This window comes from Montipora capricornis, chromosome 3 (genome assembly GCF_036669925.1).
Source record: "Montipora capricornis isolate CH-2021 chromosome 3, ASM3666992v2, whole genome shotgun sequence".
Classification (NCBI taxonomy): Eukaryota; Metazoa; Cnidaria; class Anthozoa; order Scleractinia; family Acroporidae; genus Montipora; species Montipora capricornis.
The window spans coordinates 47,488,189-47,512,666 of NC_090885.1; the positions used below are offsets into that span (position 1 = coordinate 47,488,189).

Sequence of the window (24,478 nt, forward strand, 5' to 3'; positions counted from 1 at the left end):
TAGCTCTTCATTTTGCGGTTCGGTCAACTACACTTTTCAGGAGATAATGTGAAGAATAAAGCACTCGTTTACTGATTAAGCCTCAGCGCTCGTTGCAGTGATTAGGCCTAAGAACTCTCGTAAAATTTTAGCTCTTCATTTTGCGGTTCGGTCAACTACACTTTTCAGGAGATAATGTGAAGAATAAAGCACTCGTTTACTGATTAAGCCTAAGCGCTCGTTGCAGTGATTAGGCCTAAGAACTCTCGTAAAATTTTAGCTCTTCATTTTGCGGTTCGGTCAACTACACTTTTCAGGAGATAATGTGAAGAATAAAGCACTCGTTTACTGATTAAGCCTCAGCGCTCGTTGCAGTGATTAGGCCTAAGAACTCTCGTAAAATTTTAGCTCTTCATTTTGCGGTTCGGTCAACTACACTTTTCAGGAGATAATGTGAAGAATAAAGCACTCGTTTACTGATTAAGCCTAAGCGTTCATAGCAGTGATTAGGCCTAAAAACTCTCGTAAAATTGTGCCTTTCATTTTGCGGTTCGGTCAACTACACTTTTCAGGAGATAATGTGAAGAATAAAGCACTCGTTTACTGATTAAGCCTCAGCGCTCGTTGCAGTGATTAGGCCTAAGAACTCTCGTAAAATTTGAGCTTTTCATTTTGCGGTTCGGTCAACTACACTTTTCACGAGATAATGTGAAGAATAAAGCACTCGTTTACTGATTAAGCCTCAGCGCTCGTTGCAGTGATTAGGCCTAAGAACTCTCGTAAAATTTTAGCTCTTCATTTTGCGGTTCGGTCAACTACACTTTTCAGGAGATAATGTGAAGAATAAAGCACTCGTTTACTGATTAAGCCTAAGCGCTCGTTGCAGTGATTAGGCCTAAGAACTCTCGTAAAATTTTAGCTCTTCATTTTGCGGTTCGGTCAACTACACTTTTCAGGAGATAATGTGAAGAATAAAGCACTCGTTTACTGATTAAGCCTAAGCGTTCGTTGCAGTGATTAGGCCTAAAAACTCTCGTAAAATTTTAGCTCTCATTTTGCGGTTCGATCAACTACACTTTTCAGGAGATAATGTGAAGAATAAAGCACTCGTTTACTGATTAAGCCTAAGCGTTCGTTGCAGTGATTAGGCCTAAAAAGTCTCGTAAAATTTTAGCTTTCATTTTGCGGTTTGGTCAACTACACTTTTCATCGACTACGGAACTGCGGACCACGGTACCACTCCATTTTAACACTTAGCTCATTGTTCATCGATTGCGGGACTGTGGACCGTATACGTAGATTTAAGGTAGGCGTAAATTATTTTGCCTGAAATATAAATAGACACTTCTTTCCTTACTAACATATTATGAGGGGGAGGGGTGGTCTTCACAACTGCGTAGCCGCGTAGCCGCGTAGCCGCGTAGCCACCCCATTTCCTCACTAGCAAATTCCGAGGGAGAGGGGTGGTCTTCACAACTGCGTAGCCGCGTAGCCGCGTAGCCACTTCATTCCCTTACTAACAAATTCCGAGGGAGAGGGGTGGTCTTCACAACTGCGTAACCGCGTAGCCGCGTAGGCACTCCATTCCCTTACTAACAAATTCCGAGGGAGAGGGGTGGTCTTCACAACTGCGTAGCCGCGTAGCCACTTCATTCCCTTACTAACAAATTCCGAGGGAGAGGGGTTGTCTTCACAACTGCGTAGCCGCGTAGCCATTCCATTCCCTTACTAGCAAATTCCGAGGGCGAGGGGTGGTCTTCACAACTGCGTAGCCGCGTAGCCGCGTAGCCGCGTAGCCGCGTAGCCGCGTAGCTGCGTAGTCACTTCATTCCCTTACTAACAAATTCCGAAGGGGAGGGGTGGTCTTCCCAACTGCGTAGCCGCGTAGCCGCGTAGCTGCGTAGCCACTTCATTCCCTTACTAACAAATTCCGAAGGGGAGGGGTGGTCTTCACAACTGCGTAGCCGCGTAGCCGCGTAGCCGCGTAGCCGCGTAGCCGCGTAGCCGCGTAGCCACTTAGCAGACACAAGGCAAGTATGACATATATGTATTTCCCGCTCTTAAAGCGTTAGCAGGAGATAACTGCGTATCCATGTAGCCAGCTTTTTCAGGGTTATAACTTCAAATGGAGGGGTTTGGCGAGTAAACATGCCGCGGTAACTTTATCACGGCGCCCGCTGAATTCCGGCGATGTCACTTTCGATTTTGCGATTTATTTGTGCAGCCAAAAGTACATTAACACAATTGAACGTAGCAAAAATCTCCCAAAATGTTTGTCGCTGATGGTAACTTTTTATATTCTATATTCACGGTTCAAAATAAATGTTGTTTTCATGTCGTAAATATGTTATTCTCGAGCGACCGTCCTGGAAATGTTCTTCTGCTCTTTCTGAAAAACTATGTATCAATATTTATTTACTTTTGCATCAATATTTGTTTTTGCATAAAGCAAGCTAACAAAATCTGCACCTTGCTGAGTTCGCATTTGTAAGCGTTAATAGTAACTTGTGCTGAAAAGAAGTTGTGAGGGAGCTTGAAAATTATTAGAAGCCAATGTTTCTCACTTCCCATTTATTTCCTTCAATCTTTCTGGGTTCAGTACTTTGCTAGTAACCACATATCTTCTCAGGCTATTTACCCAAGACTTCTACCATGGAACTACAATGATAGACAATACCAAAACAATATTGTGCACTGTTAGAGCTACATATTACGCCAGGACAGATCTGTTTCGTCGTGCGAACGTGTGAGGACCTGTGAGCCAAAGGGCCTCTCCTGGTATGACTTCTGGGTGACCCCTTAAATGGTCTTAATGACCCCCCCAACTTGAAAAAATTGTCTGGAACGGTGCACGTACCACAGGCAACCCAGTGTACCCTCACGGAGGGTCTAGTTACAGCGATAAGCTTCTCATATTTAGATGGGATATTGCGTCGTGTAATTGTAAGGAAATGTCCAATGACAGTTTGACGGATGGCCATTACTGTTGACAGTTGCGGGAGAAAGGTTTTAGGAAGCCATCGATCTTTAAGCGGTCAAAAGCATATTGTTGCTCCTTTGAGTCACAAAAAGATGGCTGAGAGATTCAGCCATCGTGAACCGAGGGTGTCAAACGTGGAGATTTGTCTCCAAGGCCCGTTTTACATTTGCCGAATCTTATGCAAATGAGAACAATCTATTGTTTTCACAAATTTGCATTAGATTCGGCACATGTAAAGCTCGACGTTTGAAACGGGCCTAAATTTCTGCGTGCGTTCTGCAGACATCTTCATCGGAGAAAAGACAAACGTTTGCCATTTTCAAGTTCAATAGTAAATTGAATAGACGGCTTGATCGAATAAAGATGTGGCCGAGGGCGTTCTGTTTGCTGGCCTTAAAGGACATATATCCTCTAATGCCCATTATATTCATCTTGTCAGGATTATTATAAATGGGTGGTTGGAGCCGACTTTGTGTTTTCTAATAATAAATAGGACATGGTATCTTGTTTGTAACAAATGACGAAATCTCAGGATCGAAGAGTAATAAAGCCATAGTTAAACTGAAAGCCAGACGTAAACCTTTTTAAGTGTCCGGCGTTGAGGGTGATTATATGAAAGTAATACATATACTGAATTCAAATCAGACGGCTTGATCGTCGTTCAAACACTTTTCCTTTTTTCTTTTTCTGGCTTTTTAGCCACTGAAAACCAATTTAGATCCAATGTTTGCCATATCTTCATCTCTTCACCATAGTTTGCAGTGCGTCTTTAAGATATGACATTATCAAGTGTGGAAGCCATCCGCTGTGTTGAATTGTATGTCGTTATTAAACTGAAAAACGTCGTTATATTTTTATGGAGAAAAAATAACTGCAGAATACCCGGTCACTATTGTGGCCCTGTCTTATTATTTAAATAATAATTGAAAGTACGGGATATGCATTAAATAATGTTTCATTAAGTTTCCTTCATTTTTTCCACGCTGTCGCGAGCTGCATTGTTGCCTACAAGAATCCGCGTGCACCAGTTTATTTCAATTTTTTTGACAAGTGTCTTTGACATTTGACACCAAAAAAGCCAAAGGTGATGGAAAATCTTAGGCTTACCATATTCGTTTTTTTTCTGACGTGATAAGCACTCGCACTTCTTCAGCCATCGATATAGCCGTGAGGGTTGATGTGTTACTCATTAAAATCAATGAAACTTTATGATTGAGATGACAACAGAAAGAGCCAAATGACAAGTAGAAGCGGAAAAAGCAATCGATCAACCGAAGGCAAATGGAAGCGAGCAGTTTTGAACTAATTATTTTTCATTGAAATTTTGTTAAAAAAATTTACTAAAAAGGAAAATATTGACTTTTACCAGAACAATAACTTGATATTGCAGGTGTGTTTACTTTTTCTTTCCTTGATGATATGCCGTAAATCATTACTTATATCGTCGGCGAAGAGAATATTTTACTTGGAACAATCCACTCACAAAAGGAAGGTAAGTCGTTGTTTGGTATTCTCACTTACTACTCAAGCAAAGGTGGTAGTATCGTGTATAAAAATACTCCTCAGTTGGAAAGCTTTTCATAAAATTCTGGTAAAAATGATTCAAGGGAGTGTTGATTTTGGTTAGGTTAAGAGCTCGATGAAATGTCACATAGAATTGAATTCGACACATAAAAGCATGGCTGGCTAAAAAGAACTCAATAATGAAGATTATCCATAGCTTAAACCGTTTTACTGAGACACGTATTGGGGAAAAACAGACTGACTTAATTTTTTTTTCCTCTCTCCGCATTTTTTTTTTCTTCTTCAGGCGGAAGCATTACGAAAGTCGATATTTTCTTCCCCTGAACATTTTAGCTCGTATCGCACCAATCCAGAAAGATCAATTTTGCTCAGAATTATTTTAATATGTCACTCTGTTTTCAAGTAAAGCCCACACCGACATCAATTCTGCCATACGTCTGGTTTTTTTCTTCAAACGATCTGATAAAGACAAATTAACCACTGTATAAAATATTTCCCTTCATCAAGTCGTTTCATAAGACCAGACGTCATTCAGTCATGTTTCACTACCCAGCGACGTAGCAACACAATTTCTTTAGAAAGTACCCCTTCAATCCTGCAGGTAGACATATTCGGAACTCAGGAGAGAACTCAGAAAGGAGTTCGCCCCTAGAACTAATTTAAACCGCTGAATCCGATACCAACACCACTTCCCAATAAACACTCAGTAACACAAACAAGGCCTTGGGGGCGGTTTTCCCTAAATCTATTTAAATGCATTTTTCTTTCTAGTTTGTCGATGACTTGCCTTCAGCCCTGGTTCTGATTCGGAAAGGTCGGTGAAACATGATGGTCAGTACAGATATCGCTTGGTTTTTAGTCATATCAATTGTTTTCCTGCAGTCATTAGACGGTACCAACCGTGACACCCTAGGTAAGAAATACTTAGTAATTCGCTATGAAAAGGAAACTATTTATCTTGAAGTTAATACGAAGTCATAAGTCGCTGTAAAGATATAAATCTCCCCAAGGGAAAATTAATCGAAGCCGCGGGTAGCCCAGAAAATGTGTCGTGTATATCTTTTATCATGATTCTAGTTTGTCTTAGCCAAGACATCAGTCGGTCTACATGATTTAAAAGTAACTTGATACAGCAAAATACATCGACCTAAAATCATCCATAATCGTATAAAGCAGTGTTGATCGTCCAATGACAACTACATTCAAAGGAAAGGCACGTTTTTGTGGTGAAGGAAAAAGGCGGCATAGGTTTGCGAAATACCTTTGTCGCACGACGCCACAAGCTCTGAGCTTTAAACCGTATCGTGTTTAAATAAAAGATATGATGATGACTTGCAGAATCGCATAGTTATGTTTATTTCTTTTTCTTCATTTTAAGGAGGTGTGATTTCCAAAAAAGAAACACGAAATTCCTCCTATAGAATATCCGTATCGGATACGCTTGTGGATTCACTGAAAGAAATAAAATAAGCGATCTGCATCGTCAGGTTGCCTTCCACGGGTATTCCTCCGTGAAAGAAGCGAACAAGTTTTTCTTTTAGTTATTCTTGTTTCGAGTTACACTGTTTCTTACTCCGAGCACGATCCATTAAATTATGAGAACTTCCTTTTTGGTCCACCCGGTTTGTAGTGTATGCAAATGATCCTGTGTCTTATTTGTCTCCGCTGTTTTTACTTAGAGGGAGGTGATCAAGTATCACTCGACATTGCAGGAGACATTATTCTTGGGGGACTATTTCCTATACACAAACGCAGTAACGAGACTGAAAATGGGTGCGGCAAAATGGACCTCAACCCAGGATACCAGTACCTCGCTTCCATGCTGTTTGCAATGCAAGAGATCAACAAAGATGATGACATACTTCCGGGTATAAAACTTGGAGCGAAGATTTACGATACGTGCCGAAGTCAAACAATCGGTAGCGACGGAGCAAAGGAAATCATTAAGTACACTCTTCGGGAAGAAAATGGCACTGCCCCATTATGTGGTGTAATCGGCCCCTTTCGAAGCGATGTTTCAGTCGCAGTTGCTAACTTGCTCCGTGTGTTTAACATTCCACAAGTAAGCTATGGATCAACAACTCCAGTTCTTAGTGACAAGGACCTTTATGGATACTTTCTAAGAACTGTTCCATCAAACTCCTACCAAGGTAAAGCGATGGTTGATGTTGTGCGATATTTTGGTTGGAGATATGTGATGACTGTGTATTCTCCTGGCCAGTATGGAGAAAAAGGAATGGAAATATTCTACGAAGAGGCGGAGCGAGCTGGGATTTGCATAGCAAATAAGAAGAAATTGCCTAAATCCCCTTCAGAAGAAGATTATCTGAATGCTGTTCAAGAACTTTTGCAAATACGAAGACAAAATTTACGCGGTAAACTACACGTTGTTGTGTTGTTTTGCATTCAGCGAGACAACAAAGGTTTGGTTCAAGCAGCAAAAAAGGTACTGACTAACGACAAAGGGTTTGTCTGGCTTGCGAGTAATTCTTGGGGAAACAGAAAAGACGTAACTGAGGGAGCTGAAAGGGCAGGAGAGGGAGCCATCACAATAAACTACATCCAAGGAAAGGTTGATCGATTCAAAGAATACTTTTTAAGCTTAAAATCATCCAATACATCCAACAGAGACAATCCGTGGTTTGACGAGTTTTATCAAGAAACTTTGAGATGCAGAATTGGGAACTCGACAAAGTCACTTCGTTTTAAAAAGGAATGTTTACCGGGCGAATCGTTACCAAAGGATCTTGGAATAGCACCAGTTCGTGTTGTAATAAATGCTGTTTACGCTATGGCGCATGCGCTTAACAATATGCAAAAAGTCTTATGTCCAGGAAAATCTCAAATGTGTACGCAAATGAAGAACGTTAAACGTGAGCAAGTCCTAGAATACTTGAAAAAAGTAACATTTCCAGACGCTTCACTTGATGTCAACGTCACCTTCAACAAAAACGGAGATGTAGACGGCAAATACGAACTGCTGAATTTTAAACTGGTTAATGGAAGATACCAGCATGTTTTAATTGGTAATTGGAGTGGTGCCCTTAACAATGATAGTAACATTCAGGGCCAAATAAACCTAGACAAGAGTGAAATAGTATGGATCGGGAAACAAACCAAAACACCGCAGTCATATTGTAGCAGTCCATGCAACTTAAAACAAATAACTATTCCAGAGCTTGCAAATCCACGATGCTGCTGGAGATGTGAAAGTTGCAGTTCTGTTAATCATATCATTGTGAACAATACATGCAGAATGTGTAGTCAGGGAAGCGTACCGAATTTAAATTTAACAGCCTGTGTCATGCTCCCCGTAGTGTATCTATCCTGGATTGACATTCCTGCCCAAGTCCTTACAGCACTTGTTTCCACTGGGCTCATCACTACTATTGGTACCGCAGTATTCTTTGTCCGAGAAAGGAATCACCGCGTAATCAAAGCGTCAGGAAGGGAGCTCGCCGTCTTCCTATTCCTCGGAGTGTTTTCGTGTTATGCTGCAGTGTTGATACATTTTACGAAACCTTCAAACATAGTATGTGGAGTTAGACGCTTTACTGATGGTGTCTCCATGACCATGTGTTACGCGCCGTTGCTGCTACGAACAAACCGCATTTATCGCATATTTAAAGCAGCTCAGAAATCGGTTCGTAGGCCTTCTTTTGTGAGCCCATTATCTCAGGCATTTGTGGCTCTCGGTATTATTGCTGTTCAATGTCTGGTGACCTTGATATGGATTTTGTCCAAACCACCGGAAGCTGTGGAAAATTATTCCTACGAGGACCACGTGATCTTGGAGTGTAATACAGACACCTTCAGTGTAGCAATTAACTTGTGTTTCAACGTCGTTTTGATGTTCGTTTCCACAGTGTTTGCCTTTCAAACCAGGAACTTCCCCCGAAATTTTAACGAAGCAAAATACATTGGTGTCACAATGTATTTGTCATGTTCAGTGTGGATAACTTTCCTTCCTTGCTATCTGAATGCTGCTAATAGTATTTGGAAATCATACTTTGCCTGTAGCTCCCTCTTTCTCATTGCAACCATCACTCTCCTCGGTCTCCTTGTGCCCAAAATCTTTCTTGTATATTTTGGAAACGCCATAGGAACCCGGGGTGATGACACAATCACGGGTTGCTACTCTGATAACCAAGGAAGAAGCGGAGCCAGTCGACAAAGTCGTCAGGTAGCGGATAATGACATACACAACATTAACCACGAATGAAAAAAAGTGGAAACTGTAAGCGTCAGTTTCATTGCCATGGTTCGAGCGAGGCCTGTTGGATGGATGATGGATTACATCTGGGTTGTGAGCGCAAGATGATGATGATTATGCTGATGCTGAAACAAACGCTTTCCTGCTTTTAATATCAAAGTATATATTACCTAATGCTTACGAGGAGGAATTTAGATGAGATTTTCCCTAGTGGCAGCGAGTGCAAGACACCAAGGGGATTTGACGACAACTAGCGCTAGCTGTCCTTGTTGGTTGTCATAAGTCAAAGTTACGGTCTATTTTATCTCAATTAAAGTACAAATAAAAGCACTTTTGATTTTTTTGCTATCCCCACAAGAAATCGCTTGCAAAGTTGCGCGATGATCAGTGAAGATGTATCAAATGAACACAAAAGAAAGCAAAGTTTATATACCGTATGAGCTAATATGGAAACTGCTTGCGTCATGAATTCGTGCAGGAAGTGTCCAGGCGTTCAGCATTTAATGGAAAGTTAAAGGGAAAGTACGGCCTAGAAAACGTTTCTCTGAATCGAAAGTTCTTTACCTGTATTGTTAAACTTGACCACTCATTTGGGCTTAAATAGCCAACAATAACGCTTCAAAAATTGAAATCCGCCATCTTTCCTTTTGTGTATGCAAACGAGGCTATGACGTAGCAATAGTGAAGGATTTCTCCGGATGATTAGACGTACTTGATTTTTAAATGAAAAAAACAAGGAAAACATAGGCAAGGAGAGCGATACTTTGTAGACTTGAATCTTAATCCAGAGGGTAAATTGTATTAATATTAACCATCAGAACAGATTTAGCTCGTGGTCGTTAAACAGGGTTTTATCTGTGAGCTATTTGCTGGAGTTTTACGAAGTGAAAGAGAGCTTGCAGTGCTATCCCGCACTCATTGCTGTGAAGTAAACGCCGGAAATCAAGTTTAATCTGTCTACCGTGGTTTTCTACGAGATCCCTGTTACAAATTCAAAACAAACGATAGATTTATATATTTCCATCGAATGGTAAGAGTAAATCGTTTCAGTAGTGTCTATAAAGCTAACAAAATTTAACTACATTTCAAGTTGTTTATTTTATTGTCTGGAAAAGCGCATAACAGTGAAAGTCATCAATATATTGCTTGATTCAGTTTTCTCGCTCCAATATAATGATATTTTGGACTGCTTGACTGAGATTTCAGTATGAAGCCAATGTCACCAAGACCAATATTCATACCTGAAGATCCCGCTTGAAGTCCTCCTTAGCAAAATGACAGACCCGAAAAGACAGTGGTGTACAAAAAACTGACCCCCAGTCCATGGACTACCCAAATGGACTACCCTTAAAATACTAGGGAGTTTAAGAAACGACGACGGCTACGACAACGCCACAAAACAATTGGTTAAAATTGGTTAAAGTTGTGTAAATAATCGTGCTGCACGTGCAGCACGGATTTTAGCAAGTATCTTAGCGGTCCTCTGCATAACGACGACGTGAAATCACCAAATTTGAGGTTTTGACGACAACGTAAGCATGCAACAGGGAATCCTTCATTCTCTATTTTAACTCTTAAAACCGCTTGTACCAATTTATTTTTAGAATACTAAACATTGTAGGACGTGAACGAGACTGAATAATCGCGAAAGACTTACGATAGAGCCAAGTTACATTTTGAGGTGACCTTTTCGTCAACCGTCGCCGTCGGAGATCTTGAACTCCCTACTATTTCGAATGAGTACTGTTGATCTATGTGTAAGCAGCATCTCAAATAGTGCTTACTTAAGCCTCAACACCCATTTTAAACAGCATTGTTCAACATTATTCAAGTCTAAGCACCCATTTTAAAAAGGTCAGCTTTCGATTAGTGTTGTGATGGCTAAGTACTTCATGCACAGTAATGGCCGTATGGATGCAAATTATCAAGGTATGTGCAATTTAAGTATTGTAATCAATTCAGTTCTTTCAATAGCACTCATTCGAAATGGTTTTTTTAAGAGTTAGTCCATTTTAGGGTACTCCATTTGGGTAGTCCATGGACTGGGGGTCAGTGTTTAGTCCACCACCCCGAACAGACGATATAGCAGTCAGGTTTTCAGGTTTGAGGAATCCATCCATGTTTTATTTTCGCGGGCCAACTTTTCTGAAATTTTCATTTTCCGGTGGAATCTTCTGTTTTTTTAATTTACTAGACATGTGTCTAGTTTCATCCCCCTCGAAAGCGCAAAACACCAACAGCGGTAATTGTTGCTGTGAAAAAGCCTTGATATGTGTATTGAGCAACATCTGAAAGTTTCGTCGGCGAAACAAATACGTTTGCTGAAGCATGAAAGACGGCTGTCGCAGAAAAAAGAAAGTGAAAAAGAAAAAAGGTACGCTTGTCGAATATTTCAGGTTTTGTCTTGTTTACACTTGCTCTGGATGATTTTTGCCGCCTACTTTGATTGACCAGAAAATCTACAAGTATTAAGTGACTCGAGTTTCTGTCGCATTTATGGCCTACTTGGCCTACTAACTATTGAACCACTAGACCGTTTACCATAATTCATCTTACATAATAATAATAATAATTACATTTATATAGCGCAGACCTCTATATGAATATATTCAGTTGCGCTTCACAATATTTTAAAATAAAATTATGTCAAACCGTCACGTGAACTAAAAACATAAGAAACTATTAAAAACTACAACCATATACCTATTTAAAAGCTAAATTAAAAATGAGACATGAGTAGAAAAACCTATTTAAAAGCTAAATTTTAAAAAATGAGTTTTAACAGCAGTCTTAAAAGTGTCCAATGTCTTTATGTTGCGAATTGTTGAAGGTAATGCATTCCAAAGATAAGGTGCAGCTGACTGGAATGCACGATCGCCAAGGGTTGGACGGGTCTTAATGCTAGGTAACTCAAGTAATAAAGAGTCGTTTGACCTAAGGGAGTATCTGGATTGCTTTTTGATGCAAATTAAATCAATCAGGTAATTAGGAGCTAGACCGTATAAACACTTAAATGTCAAAAGCAAAATCTTAAACTTTATGCGGTAACTAATCGGGAGCCAATGAAGGTTAAAAAGCAATGGTGTAACATGACAGAATCTTGGTGCTCCTATGACCAGCCGAGCTGCGGCATTCTGTATACGTTGGAGTTTCATGATATGTGAATTCGGGAGGCCATATAATAGGCTATTACAATAATCTACTCTACTGGTTATAAAAGCATGAACTAATGATTCGGTAGTTGGACGACTTAAATATTTCCTAATTCTACGTATGTTATAAAGATAATAAAAAGCAGATGAGCAAGTTTTGTTAATATGACTTAGCATACTCATTTTCGAGTCAAACCAGGTTCCTAAGTTTCGAACTTCACATGATGGAGCATTTGAATGTCTTGGAGCAGCAAGGTCACACAACATTGAGAAAGTGATCGGGGAACGAAGAACTTGGTAAGGTCGAACACGTTTGTTGACTATTGCTATATCATAACACGTCATATCCAAGGTGGCGCTCTCCAAGTCACGAAGGAGGGAACTTCAAAGTGCTCTTGTCACATTTTTACAGGGAACTGGACAAAACGGAAATTATTTTCGAATTCCAGGGGAAAAGGTTCGGTAATTTAGAGACACTTTTTCTAGACAGTACTTTCCCTTTAATAAAACAATTATTCCACTCGTGCCTATTGGTCGGTGCTTACTCGCCTCGTTGGCGAGTTTACTATCTCATTTCCAACGCGCGCTCATGGAATAATTGGTAAATGCTTATTTCACTCTCCTTGGAGCAGTGAGCTAAATTACAAAATTTGGCCAGTGATAAATTAATAATAAAAATAACAAGTACATTTTGTGTCAGATGCGATATTTAAATGTAATCCGTGCACGGCTGTACGGTCTTGACAAAAATTCCAGGAGACCTGAGCTAAGAAGCCTGCGTCAGTCAGATCTTCTGCAAAAGGCGCTTCCAATCCTTTTCTCGGCAATCCGACGAAGTTTCACCCATGTCATAATATATGGATTTAGCCAAGCCTAAAAGCAGAGCTCCGCGATTGTTTTTTTTTTCTTACTGGCTGCAGGGTTAGTGAAAATAAAAGGTTTTCGAATTGTCAGCGTTTTGGTGTTTCTTAATTAATTAAATCATTTTATTTGCTTTCTTCTTTAAAAAAATTCATTGCCCAACTAGTATCACATGAGATTTAAAAGAAAACAAGCAAATCCTCAGCAAAACATCGCGCAGAATGCCGTGACACATCCGGGACTTAATTCCACAGTCAGCGCGAAAATTCAAATTCGATCTGGTTGCTCGATAGCTAAACAATAAAGAAAATGACCACAAAAAGGCCGAAGACGCATACGTTTTTAGAGATTGCCTGCTTCGTACTTGTGTTTCGTGGTGGTTATCATACGGCTTTTTTCCTTTTCCGTTCGGAACGGAAAAGGAAAAAAGCCATTTGAGAATCAACTGTCAAAAGCTGCAAAAGCCAGCGAATAGGAATCACGCTAAAATTAGAAATCACAGACGTACTTCAATGTAGGTCGTGATGTGACAGATCGGCGTTAAGTAGGTCTAGACACAAATCAAAATGCTCTAAAAATCTATCCGGAAATTCCCAGTTTTTTCCCTAAAAATCCCTTGAAAAACCTCTAAATAACCTAAAAATGTTCTAAAAATCCCTAAATATCCCAAAGATTTCTAAAAATCTTTATTTATCTCAAAATTTTTTAAATGAAATCTCTGTACACTAGATAGCGCTTTTGTCGCTGCTGGACGACGATAAAACTCTGCTGGTTCGTTTTGTACAACTTTATTCTCCGATTTTACATTCAGAACGTTCAACAACATCGCTTTCTCACGCACATTTTTTACAAAAACTCAACTCATCTCCTTTACACGTGCGGACGAGGTCCCTAGCAACGGACTGACGTCATTGGTATCATAGCAACGCGACCGGAAATGAAAGTTCAGGAAGCAGGAGGCACATCCCCGCCCCTAGTCGAGACACAATGTTTGTCGAGACGATTTTAAGTTCTACTCTTCCGCCTCCTGTACTAAGCAAAGTTTTGTAATTGGCCTTTTATACTCTCCGAACTGAGTTCGTACTGTAATATCTCGAACGAACCCTTCCTGCCCAGGATGAGTAGACACGATTCTGCCCAACCGCCATACACCTCGCGGCTGATTTGGCTCAGCAACTAGGACAACATCTCCTTCTTTGAGGTTCTGTTTCTTCTCTTTCCACTTCTTCCTTTCTGTCAGGCTATAAAGGTACTCTTTGGTAAAACGTCTCCAGAAGAAATTAGTTAGCGCTTCATAACTCGGATTTGCCCGCAACAGCAAGAAATGGTTTGGGGTTAACGCTTCAATGTCCCCTGCATCATTGGACACATGAGTAATCGGTCGACTGTTTAGTATTCCTTCTGCTTCGACTTGTGCGGTTCTCAGCACTTCTTTGGAAACAGCCCTGTCCGCCAGAATTGCCTTCAGCGTCTTCTTGGTGCACTGTGCTAGTCTCTCCCATGCACCTCCAAAGTGCGGGGCACTTGGCGGCTGAAATTTGCACTCGATTTATTTAGGAACACAGAAGTTTTGTATCCTCTCTTCATCCAATTGTTTGATGCATTTCCGCAACTCATTATTTGCACCAACAAAATTCGTTCCATTATCGCTGTGGATTCTCTGCGGTCGTCCACGTCGCGCAATGAACCTTTTCAATGCCATGATGAAATGATCTGTTGAAAGATCATCCACAAGTTCAAGGTGGCACGCTCTAGTACTCATGCAAGTGAACAAGCACCCGTATACTTTAACTTCACTGCGTCTTTCCTTAACTAACACATAGGTCCAAAAAAGTCAACTCCAGTGTTCCTGAACACCATTCCTGGCTCTGGTACCCATTTGCTGCTCTTGAGGCTTTATTGTCTGGCGATAACAGTAGTTGCACTTGAATTTCGCGTTTCGCACTACCTGGCGACCATGTATCACATGAGATTTAAAAGAAAACAAGCAAATCCTCAGCAAAACATCGCGCAGAATGCCGTGACACATCCGGGACTTAATTCCACAGTCAGCGCGAAAATTCAAATTCGATCTGGTTGCTCGATAGCTAAACAATAAAGAAAATGACCACAAAAAGGCCGAAGACGCATACGTTTTTAGAGATTGCCTGCTTCGTACTTGTGTTTCGTGGTGGTTATCATACGGCTTTTTTCCTTTTCCGTTCGGAAAAATGAAATGATCTGTTGAAAGATCATCCACAAGTTCAAGGTGGCACGCTCTAGTACTCATGCAAGTGAACAAGCACCCGTATACTTTAACTTCACTGCGTCTTTCCTTAACTAACACATAGGTCCAAAAAAGTCAACTCCAGTGTTCCTGAACACCATTCCTGGCTCTGGTAGACTACCCATTTGCTGCTCTTGAGGCTTTATTGTCTGGCGATAACAGTAGTTGCACTTGAATTTCGCGTTTCGCACTACCTGGCGACCATGGATGATCCAATACTCCTGCCGAATTTGATTATGCAGGTGCTCAGTTGGCGGGTGGTAGTAGATACGATGCATTTCTTCGACGATCAGCGGTGCAAGTTCATGGCGCGAGTCAATTATTTTGGGATGTCGTGTTCTGTAAGGTAGGCATTGTGCTCTCTGCAGCCTTCCACCGACAACCAAGAACCCATCTTCCAACCTTGGGTCAAGAGATTTAATTCTACTGTTCTTGTGGATCTCCTCACCTATCTTCAGGCACTGTATCTCCTCGCCGAATGATTCAACTTGGGCCCTCTTCACAAGATGATTCCGAGCAGCTCTCAATTCGTTCGACGTAAGTGCTCCCAGTAGACGTACTTCCTTCTTAGCTCTTACATTGTTTGCAAATCGCATCACATAAGTTGTAACTCTTCTTAGTTTGATCAGTGACGAATACTTCTTCCACCCTAACAGGACCTTGTTTTCCTGAGATGCTCCAGCCCATCTTTCGTTCTTCTTTTCTTTGATGTCATCGTTCTCGCAGGGCGCTTTGACTTTATTTTCTGGCCAGAGCTCTGCTGATTCATACAGGAACTTGGGTCCACTAATATAGCGAAAGCCCGCGCCAAGTTCCGTAGGACTTAGTCCCCGGGTGATGTCATCTGCAGGGATAGACTCTGTCGGCACATATCTCCAACTCACAGCACCCGCCTCTAATGTCGCCTCCAGACCGCTCATGATTGTGTGAATCTCAGACACCCGGTTACCGACGAATGCTTTGTAAGTGGAGCTCGTCTGGCGGATCCAATGTAGGACTGTGGTAGAGTCACTCCAGAGAGTTATCTTCTCCATCTTTGTAACCATTTCTTCCACCAGTGTTTGAGTTAACGCACAGCAACTAAAGCTCCCATGAGCTCCAATCGGCAGATAGACTGTGACTTTAATGGAGCAACACAGCCTTTTCCCGCTATAAGACTACACTCTATTGTGTCATCTATAAATGCTCGTCTTAGGTAGGCACACGCGCCATAAGCATTCTGGCTAGCGTCGCAAAACACATGAAGTGCAGTCTCTCGTACAGGTTTCTGTTCTTGGATAAGAGCTCTCGGAATTCTCACTTCATCAAGCTTTTCTGCTTCCTTGCGCCACTCACGCCACTCTCGAAGATCAGCTTCTTTCAACTCGTCATCCCATCCGTACTTCATACGATTTAGATTCTGCAGGATGATTTTATTTCTGATTGAAAATGGGAGGAGAAGTCCTCGCGGATCCCTAACAGAGAATGCTTGACTCAAGATCTTCCTCTTCGTCGTACCTGGATCATCCTTCAGTCCGGTAAACTGGAGCATACCTTCTTGGGCATCCCAAATGACGCCCAAAGATCTGTCTGTTGGTAACTTATCTTCACTCAGTTCGAGGAATCGTGGAGATCTATCCTGCTCCGGGATGGTTGCCAAGACGTCTGGGTCATTTGTCAGCCACTTGTGTAGGCGGAAACCTCCACGACGCAACAATTCTGTCATCTGCTTCCTCATTTCAATAGCTTCCTCGCAAGAATCTGTTGACGGTAGACCATCATCCATGTAAAAGTGCTGGTAGACGGCTTTCACACCCAAAGGTAAATCTTCCCCATTCTCATCAGCATTTCGCCTCATAGTGTAGTTCGCTCTGGATGGCGCAGACACTTCTCCAAACACTGTTCTCTCGAACTGGTACACGCTTGGTTCTTCTATCAGAGAGTCTCTCCATAAGAATCTCAATGCTGGCTTATCACGATAAGGGAGACGGAGCATATGGTACATTTCTTTCACATCAGCGGCCATTGCAATTCTTCCTTCGCAAAACCTGAGGAAAACTCCAAACAGAGAGGACAGAAGATCTGGTCCTGTGTAGATCTTATCGTTCAAACTTTGTCCCATGAATTTTGCTGATTCATCGTAGACTCTTCTGAGGTGATCAGGTTTTTTGGGTTTAATGACAAATCTGTGTGGTAAGTACCAAGTCACTTTACTATCGCACCGCACTTCCCCTTCACTCAGTTTCTTCACACAGCCCTTCTCAACGTCATCCTGGATTGACTTTGCATATCTCTCTCTGATCTCGGGACAGCTCTCAAACTTCTTCTCTAGGGATTGTAGCCTCCTCTTTGCCATTCCGTAATTGTTGGGCAGAGATGGTTCCTCATCTCTCCACAGTAGACCGGACACATACGCATCTTCATTCGCACTCTTAAAGGTTGTCTTTTCCATCAGTGACAATGCTCGCTTGTCCTCAATCGAACGGGTTGGATCAGCTAGCTTGACCACGCCCAAGGTTTCTATCTCTGACTGAGCCATGACCAGCTGCTTCAGCTCCTCATTTTCAACTGAACTTCTTTCATACACTTTGAACCCGTGAATGCTACTCTTCGCTCACCAGGTAACCAATTAGTCACCGCCCATCCAAGTGGGGTTTCAACAGCATAAGGTACCCTGTCAAGTTCCGGTTGACCTGAGGGTTTCAGAATTTGTGTTGGTAGAATCAAGTCAGAGTTGTTAGTTCCAATTATGAGTTGCACTGGACCCGTGTCAGTGTCACGCAAGTCCAAGGTCTTCAGATGTTGATACTCATGCTTGATTGTTGACCACTTCAACTTCTGATCCGGACCATTCAGGCTAGGAATTGTCTTCACATCACGCAAGGAGTACTTGACTTCCTCTTTTCCGACTCGTGCGACATGGCATTTCTTGATATTCTGGGAAGCAAACACCTTCTGCGCATTTACTCCTTGAATTTCGAGATCTACCTCTTTGCCTTGAAGCCCAAGTGAGAGCGCTAAGTTTTCATCTATAAGGGTTGTGTTACAGCCTGAGTCACGCAATGCCATCACCTGCTGTTTTCCTGTTTCTCCAAAGACAACTATGGGAAGTACTTCAACCAAAGCAAGACCACCAGTCTCACAACCTGTGTACGCTGATTGTTGATACTCCTCAAGAGGCTCCACAGCCTGACGTGGTGATGAGTCTCTACCTTCCAGGGAGACAGGAGCTGGGTTTCTCTCAACTTCTGGCACTTGTTCTGATTCACGTTTCGCTTTTGCCCGTTCAATAAATCTCAAGTCGACTTCATGTACAAGGGTATGATGACGCATGTCACAGTTTTCAACTTTGCATCTATTCTTACTACGACATTTACGCAGACGATGACCGGGTAATAGACAACATAAGCATAGTTTGTGTTCCTCGACAACTTTCTCCTTTTCGCTAGTCAACATTCCCTGAAATCGTTTGCACTCTTGCAAAGTGTGATTAGTGGACTGGTGAATTGGGCACTTTGTTCCACACCTGGCGCGTAAAGATTCTCCCGTGGCTCCTGCAAACAGCCCAGGTTGGGATTTGTCAGCTGGCTTACGCCTATCAACTTTAGATGTATCTGAACGCTTCCACTCTCTCTTCTCCATCATCCACCGCTGCTTGGACTCACTAATTTTTGCCTCTTTCTCTAGCCAATTTGCAAATGAATCCCAGGTTGACAATTTCGGTTTTCCTTCAACAAACTACGCCCATCTGCCGGAAAGGCGTGTGGGAAGTTTAGAAACAGTTGCTTCAGGGACTTGCGAGCTAAGCTCGTGAAGAAAGTTATGCTCTTTGAAAATGCCTATCAATTCAGAAACTATTTCTTGATACTGCCGGATCTGCACACTATTTTCTTTCACTATGGTCGGAAACTGATCTATACGTTTCTTCGCAGCTGATACCACTGTGTCTACACGACCAAAACGCTCCTGGAGCGCGGTCCATGCCTCCCTGTAATTATCTGAACCTGGCATGAATTTCGCTAGACATGATTTTGCACTTCCATCCACAGAATCTAACAGAAATTTAAGCTTCTCTGTTGCATCATAAACTTCCTTTTTATCCACTTCAACATTAAATGCTGCTTTGAATTTTGAGTACTCTGGTGGATTTCCATTGAACTTCTGCACGTTTGGTTTAACGATTTTCACAAAGGCTGGCAGCATTTTCTCAAACAACTGATCTATCTTTGACGTTTGCACACTAGGGTCTCCTGTGGCAGAGGTTTTCAACTCAGCTTCACCTTTAGCAATAAAAGATTCACATGTCTCTTTTTTACGGGGCTCACTAGAAACCTCTGTTACGATCTCTGGTTTGGTGGATTTAACTTCCTCCATGTGAGGTTTTTCAACAACATTGTTTTCAGTAATTTCCAGGTCTAACGCGAGACCCGATCGTTCACACTGTCTGAAGGTAATTTATTTAACTCTTCATTAATATCACCTTTATTTGACATACCTTCTTCCTGGGCGATGGCATCTTCGAACTCATATTCCAATCTTGATTCTTCAGCTTTCTTTTGAAGTTCCAAGAGTTTTGCACGCTTCTGTTGTTTGGCTCGCAGACACTCGATCTCATTTGCGAACGTTTGCTCGCCTATTTTTAGTTCCAGTGCTAACTTCTCAGCTCGCAATTTCTTTCTCAAAACGGAACGTTTACTTGAAGTAGTAGACTCACTTGGCGTGAACAGTTGAGGTGTTTCGCCTTCTTCTCTGTTTGAGGCACTCATCATGGCACGACTTGAATGATTCTTCCACAATATTGAACCAGGCGGTTCGATGATGAATTTTACACACAATTACACGCAGTTTCACGGCTGTCTTACAGCTTGACTCGGCGACTTTCCCCTTGATTTCACAATCTCCGGCTCGGTGGACCAAATGTCGCTGCTGGACGACGATAAAACTCTGCTGGTTCGTTTTGTACAACTTTATTCTCCGATTTTACATTCAGAACGTTCAACAACACCGCTTTCTCACGCACATCTTATCTCCTTTACACGTGCGGACGAGGTCCCTAGAAACGGACTGACGTCATTGGTATCATAGCAACGCGACCGGAAATGAAAGTTCAGGAAGCAGGAGGCACAGCTTTCATTAAACCAAAGGCACTCGATGTTCCATCTAATGCGAGGAGTGCAAAACTGCTAGCTCATCTGTAAATTTAGCAATTCATGAACTTGTAGTGCTTATATATAGTCCTTAACAATGACGGGACAGAAACAATGTTATGCATAAGAGTACTCGTATAGAATGTGGTCAAAGAGTTCTGGATTCCTTTCCGTGAAACAATTTGCGCCAAAGCTTGAAGTAGGTAGGTAGGTAAGTAAGTAAGTAAAGTAGAGTAAAGTAAGTATCATTATTTACCCTCGGATTTTTAGAGTAGCTAATAGCTAATATCTCCGAGCATTGAATCCCAACTGGCCGGAGGCAAACCATTAGCAGCCAGGAAATTGAACCAGGGACTACCAGGAGCAAATTCAACGAGTGGTCAGAACGTATCTTGAACGGCCGGGATATCCGGATCTCAAGGCAAGCGCCCTAACCACTGGGCTGCGCTGCCTCCTAAGTGTAACAACATGACGATTCTCAACGATTTGTTAACTCGAAGTATCAGAGCTGCCTCGATATAATCTTCTAATGCATCATGATGATGGCTGTACAAGAGCGATTTTCTTGGCAGCAAGGGCCCAGGATGGAATTTCTGCAGCGTTATTTCTCCACCATGAAAATCATCTGGGATGTTTCCTACCATCACCAGATATGCTGGAAGTTCGTCCTTCAAGGAAAGGATCGTGTTATCATCATTGAGGAACGGCACAGCTCTAATCCGATCAACATCTGCAGCAACTGGCCTCGATGTCTTGACAACTCGTGGGTTGAACAACTGCGCTGCTTGGAATAATCGGATGGAAAGTGAGACGATAGCATAATTTGCAGACGTTTCCAAGTAGATTTGGAAAGCAGGCATCAGGCATTCTCTCAAACCATAAAAAAACCACCTTTGCCGCTCAACATCATTGAGGGGGAATAACTGTTGAACCACGCACGTTAAGGTAGCAAAGTTCTGAACATAGATCAATCGTCTTAAATCCTCGAGCTGCTGAAAGGCAATAAATACTAAGGCGCCATCTCCTTCGAGAGTATAGGTAGCCTTGAGGAACTTCTCCACCTGCATCATAGCAGCTTGCTCAACCCGTATGTGTAAGGAACTTTGCTGGCTTGAATCGGAGAGTTTCCCCTCGATACGTTCGGAAAGTCCTCATTGCTTTCCAAGAAATTAAGGTGTTTACGTGGTACGTGGTACCTTCAAACATTCCCCCAGAGACCACCACCTGGTTGCGTTATAGCGATGGCATTCCTTTACCAGATATCTGGGTCCAGACTCGTCTGGCCTTCATGCTTGTGATGAAAATAACATTCCGTGTAGACATAAATCGGGTAAGGGCTGGTGCTTTGCATTTTACTCCGATTCGGGCAAGGAAATGGGAGATGCAACCCACTTCTAGCATGTCAGGATAAAGAGCAGACAGTTTTGAGAGCACATGTATTTACCGCTTCTCTATCTCTCATTGCAGCTAGGAGTTGACCTTGGAGAACACTAAGCTTGCGATGAGGCACTTCAATCACTATTCGAGCCAACTCGTCGCCACATACAGAACTCTTAACAAGGTGAAAACGCATCAACCTCACTTTAAATTCCCACTCATCTACGAAGCGAAGTAGCAATACCAATGCTTCACCATCTCTGGTGGTTCCGTCAAATATTGAGACATCTTTGCCCATAAGCTCTTTTAAAATTGTTGTGTTCTCCTCTTCAAGTATAAAGGGGATGAGTTGACGGATATGGGAGTGTGATCTAAGAGAGAAGCCGGCCTCCTCAAACACCTCCCTGAAGTATTCAAGACGATGCAGTGGCGTTCCACTCTTCAACAATGCACAGCCCACCTCTACCCTAAAAACCCTCGTGGATGTTGGCAATGTTTCGCCTTTAGGGTGATACTTATCATCAAACTTCGTCAGTGCCTCTGCAATGTCTTTGTCATTCATGGAAATCTTTGCTATCTTTTCTTTGTTGGTTTTGTATTTATTGCTAGATATGCGAGTGTTCAAGTTCCACGTTTTTAAAGAAACCTCCTCTTTACACGATTGGCAAAAAAGGACAGTGTCTCTAACCACCTGTAGAGTTTCACCTTTGAATTCGTCTGAGCGTTCTTTGGCAGAGATCTTCGGCTCATAGGGGCCGATTACGTGAGCCGGGCTGGCTCGTTTAGCTGAGATCCCGGCACGTCTGAGATCTGAGAGATGAGATCTGAGATGCCGGGATCCCGGCTAACCGGGCTGACATTTTTCCTCGTAATCGAGTTCACCGGGACAGCGATTTCTAACCACATTACTCCACTTTAGAGAAAAATGGCCCACAGAATAATAATTGTTTTTTAATGTTTAAATAAAGGATAAATAAGATAGACTAACCGCGCACCGGTGGCTCAGTTGGTTGAGCACCGGGCTGTCACGCGGGAGGTCGTGAGTTCAACTTCAGCCGGACCAACATTCAGGGTCTTTAAATAACTGAGGAGAACGTGCTGCCTTTGTAATTACATCTGCAAATGGTTAGACTCTCTAGTCTTCTCGGATAAGGACGATAAACCGTAGGCCCCGTCTCATAACCCTTCAATGTTCATAATCCTGTGGGACGTAAAAGAACCCACACACTTGTCGCAAAGAGTAGGGCATGTAGTTCCCGGTGTTGTGGTCTGTCTTCTGTGGTGTATCATGGTTGGGAGGATAAATGCTCGGAGAAATTAGCTACACCAAGCATTTTAATAACAATTTAGCGAGACAAACGTCTCTCCACTTCTTGTTGTTGTTGTTATCGTTTTTCACATGACTTATTCTAAATTTAGTCCAAGCAGGGCTGGCTCATCTCATGTAATACCGGGTAAAACTCATCCCGGGAAACCTGACCAGCCCAGCTCATGTAATCAGCCCCATAGTCAGAGGTTGAAACTTTTGCTTTCACTCGTCTGTTCCCTCCTACGGTGTTCGCAGCTAAATTTCGTTTTCGTGAGAGATCACTAGAACTGGGAGCTACCTGTCTTTCTCGAGTGACAATGGGCTCTACGTCATCTTCAATAGAAATTGAAATCACTGAAGTTTCACTTGGCTTCTCCGCCATGTTTGAAACTTGCTTCCCTTGCAATGATGGGATACATTAGAAGTAGGAAACACCGCTGCACAATTGGATTGCAGTCTAGCAGTCAACAATGGGACAAAATATTATATAGAAAGTTTAAATAAAGCGGCAAAGAAAATACAACAATTTTTCTTCACAATCATCTAAAAATACCCCCAAATCCAATTTTTTTCTGAAAATCCTTAAACTTTCTAAAAATCTCCTGATGCTCTAAAACTCCTAAAGAAAATCCGGCTTTTTGTATCTAGGCCTAGCGTTGGGAAATTTTGTCAGTTTAAGGTCAAAAACGAGTTTTATTGCTGTACTTTATTCCACGAGATCATTCACATTTTGATGTATTTCATTAAAACACGCCAGCTTTGCTTGGAACAAGTATCGGCAAAATCAAGGCAACCAAGAAAGGACAAACTTCAAACAAGACCTCCAACAAAAATTACCTGTACAAACAAACTTCTGAAAACACAAGCTAGTGATATTTTTCCTTAATTTTACGAAAACTCATTGCGATTACGTGTTTAGAACATATGGGCAAAATTTTCTTGTCACTGCATGTCGAGGCACATCGAAAAACTGTTACAGTGTAGGCAAACGGAGTAAAAAAAACACTTGTTCAAACAAACAAACAAACAAATCAACTATTTCAACTTTTTGTCCAAAAAGCGGGCAGATGATTGTTATTTTTGAGAATAAAAATTCGAGTTTCATTCCTGAACAAAGGAAAAACCGATTAATCCACTTGAAATAATGCATCCAAATAACGAACGGTTTAGTGTCCAAGAAAAGAATTTGTGGAGTAACTTCTTCCACCAAGTTTGAGCTATTACTGGTACTGTTTTGTCGTTCTCGTTCTCGTTCTCTCTTCTTTCCTTTCTGTTCTTCTGTCATAGGTGGTCCAGGCATCATGTGACCTTATCAAAATTAAAAATCTTCTAAAGATGTGTCAAAAAGCAGCTCTAAACAAACTAAAAATTAACACTCAGCGTTAAGCTTATATCCCTCCGATGCTTGACTTGAAGAACTGCATAGCCACCAGTGTGGTCCTTTCCACAGCTCCGTATGTCAAACCTGGATTGAAAGCGGCGAAAAATGTAGGGAGAAAATATTTTTCAAACCGTTTTCCGCTTGAACACGAATTAAAAGCGTCGGCTGCTAAGGACGGTGCCTATGAATATGCGGGAAAAGCCGATCTTAACAATTGAAATCCAAAAAGAAAATTGGGGGTTACCACGCATTTTTCATTGATGATTAATCAACAATATTTGTAAAAAGCTTTAAACTGCAAGGCAATGTA

At 41.9% G+C, this 24,478-nt stretch overlaps 2 protein-coding genes across 3 annotated transcripts; one reads left to right on the forward strand and one right to left on the reverse strand.

Moving 5' to 3' along the window:
• The first annotated feature begins 4,372 nt into the window (after window positions 1–4,372).
• Window positions 4,373–9,779, forward strand: LOC138043292 (metabotropic glutamate receptor 3-like). 2 transcript variants are annotated; one of them, XM_068889489.1, is made up of 3 exons: window positions 4,373–4,451; window positions 5,255–5,396; window positions 6,163–9,779. In XM_068889489.1, the coding sequence occupies exons 2-3, from the start codon at window positions 5,309–5,311 to the stop codon at window positions 8,703–8,705; spliced, it is 2,631 nt and encodes an 876-aa protein (XP_068745590.1). In that variant the 5' UTR covers window positions 4,373–4,451; window positions 5,255–5,308; the 3' UTR covers window positions 8,706–9,779. The 2 variants fall into 2 exon arrangements, with proteins under 2 accessions (XP_068745590.1, XP_068745591.1); XM_068889490.1 differs by having other exon boundaries at window positions 4,377–4,451; window positions 5,255–5,314.
• A 7,725-nt stretch (window positions 9,780–17,504) lies between these two features.
• Window positions 17,505–18,599, reverse strand: LOC138041840 (uncharacterized). The gene has a single exon (XM_068887513.1). The coding sequence runs from the start codon at window positions 18,597–18,599 to the stop codon at window positions 17,505–17,507; it is 1,095 nt and encodes a 364-aa protein (XP_068743614.1).
• Window positions 18,600–24,478: the final 5,879 nt, after the last annotated feature.

Excerpts from the sequence above, each read along its gene's own strand:
- LOC138043292 (XM_068889489.1), top strand. The coding sequence starts at position 5,309 with ATGATGGTCAGTACAGATATCGCTTGGTTTTTAGTCATATCAATTGTT. Across the intron at positions 5,397-6,162 it reads TACCAACCGTGACACCCTAG|AGGGAGGTGATCAAGTATCA; the intron begins GTAAGAAATACT and ends GTTTTTACTTAG.
- LOC138041840 (XM_068887513.1), bottom strand. The coding sequence starts at position 18,599 with ATGATGGAGAAGAGAGAGTGGAAGCGTTCAGATACATCTAAAGTTGAT.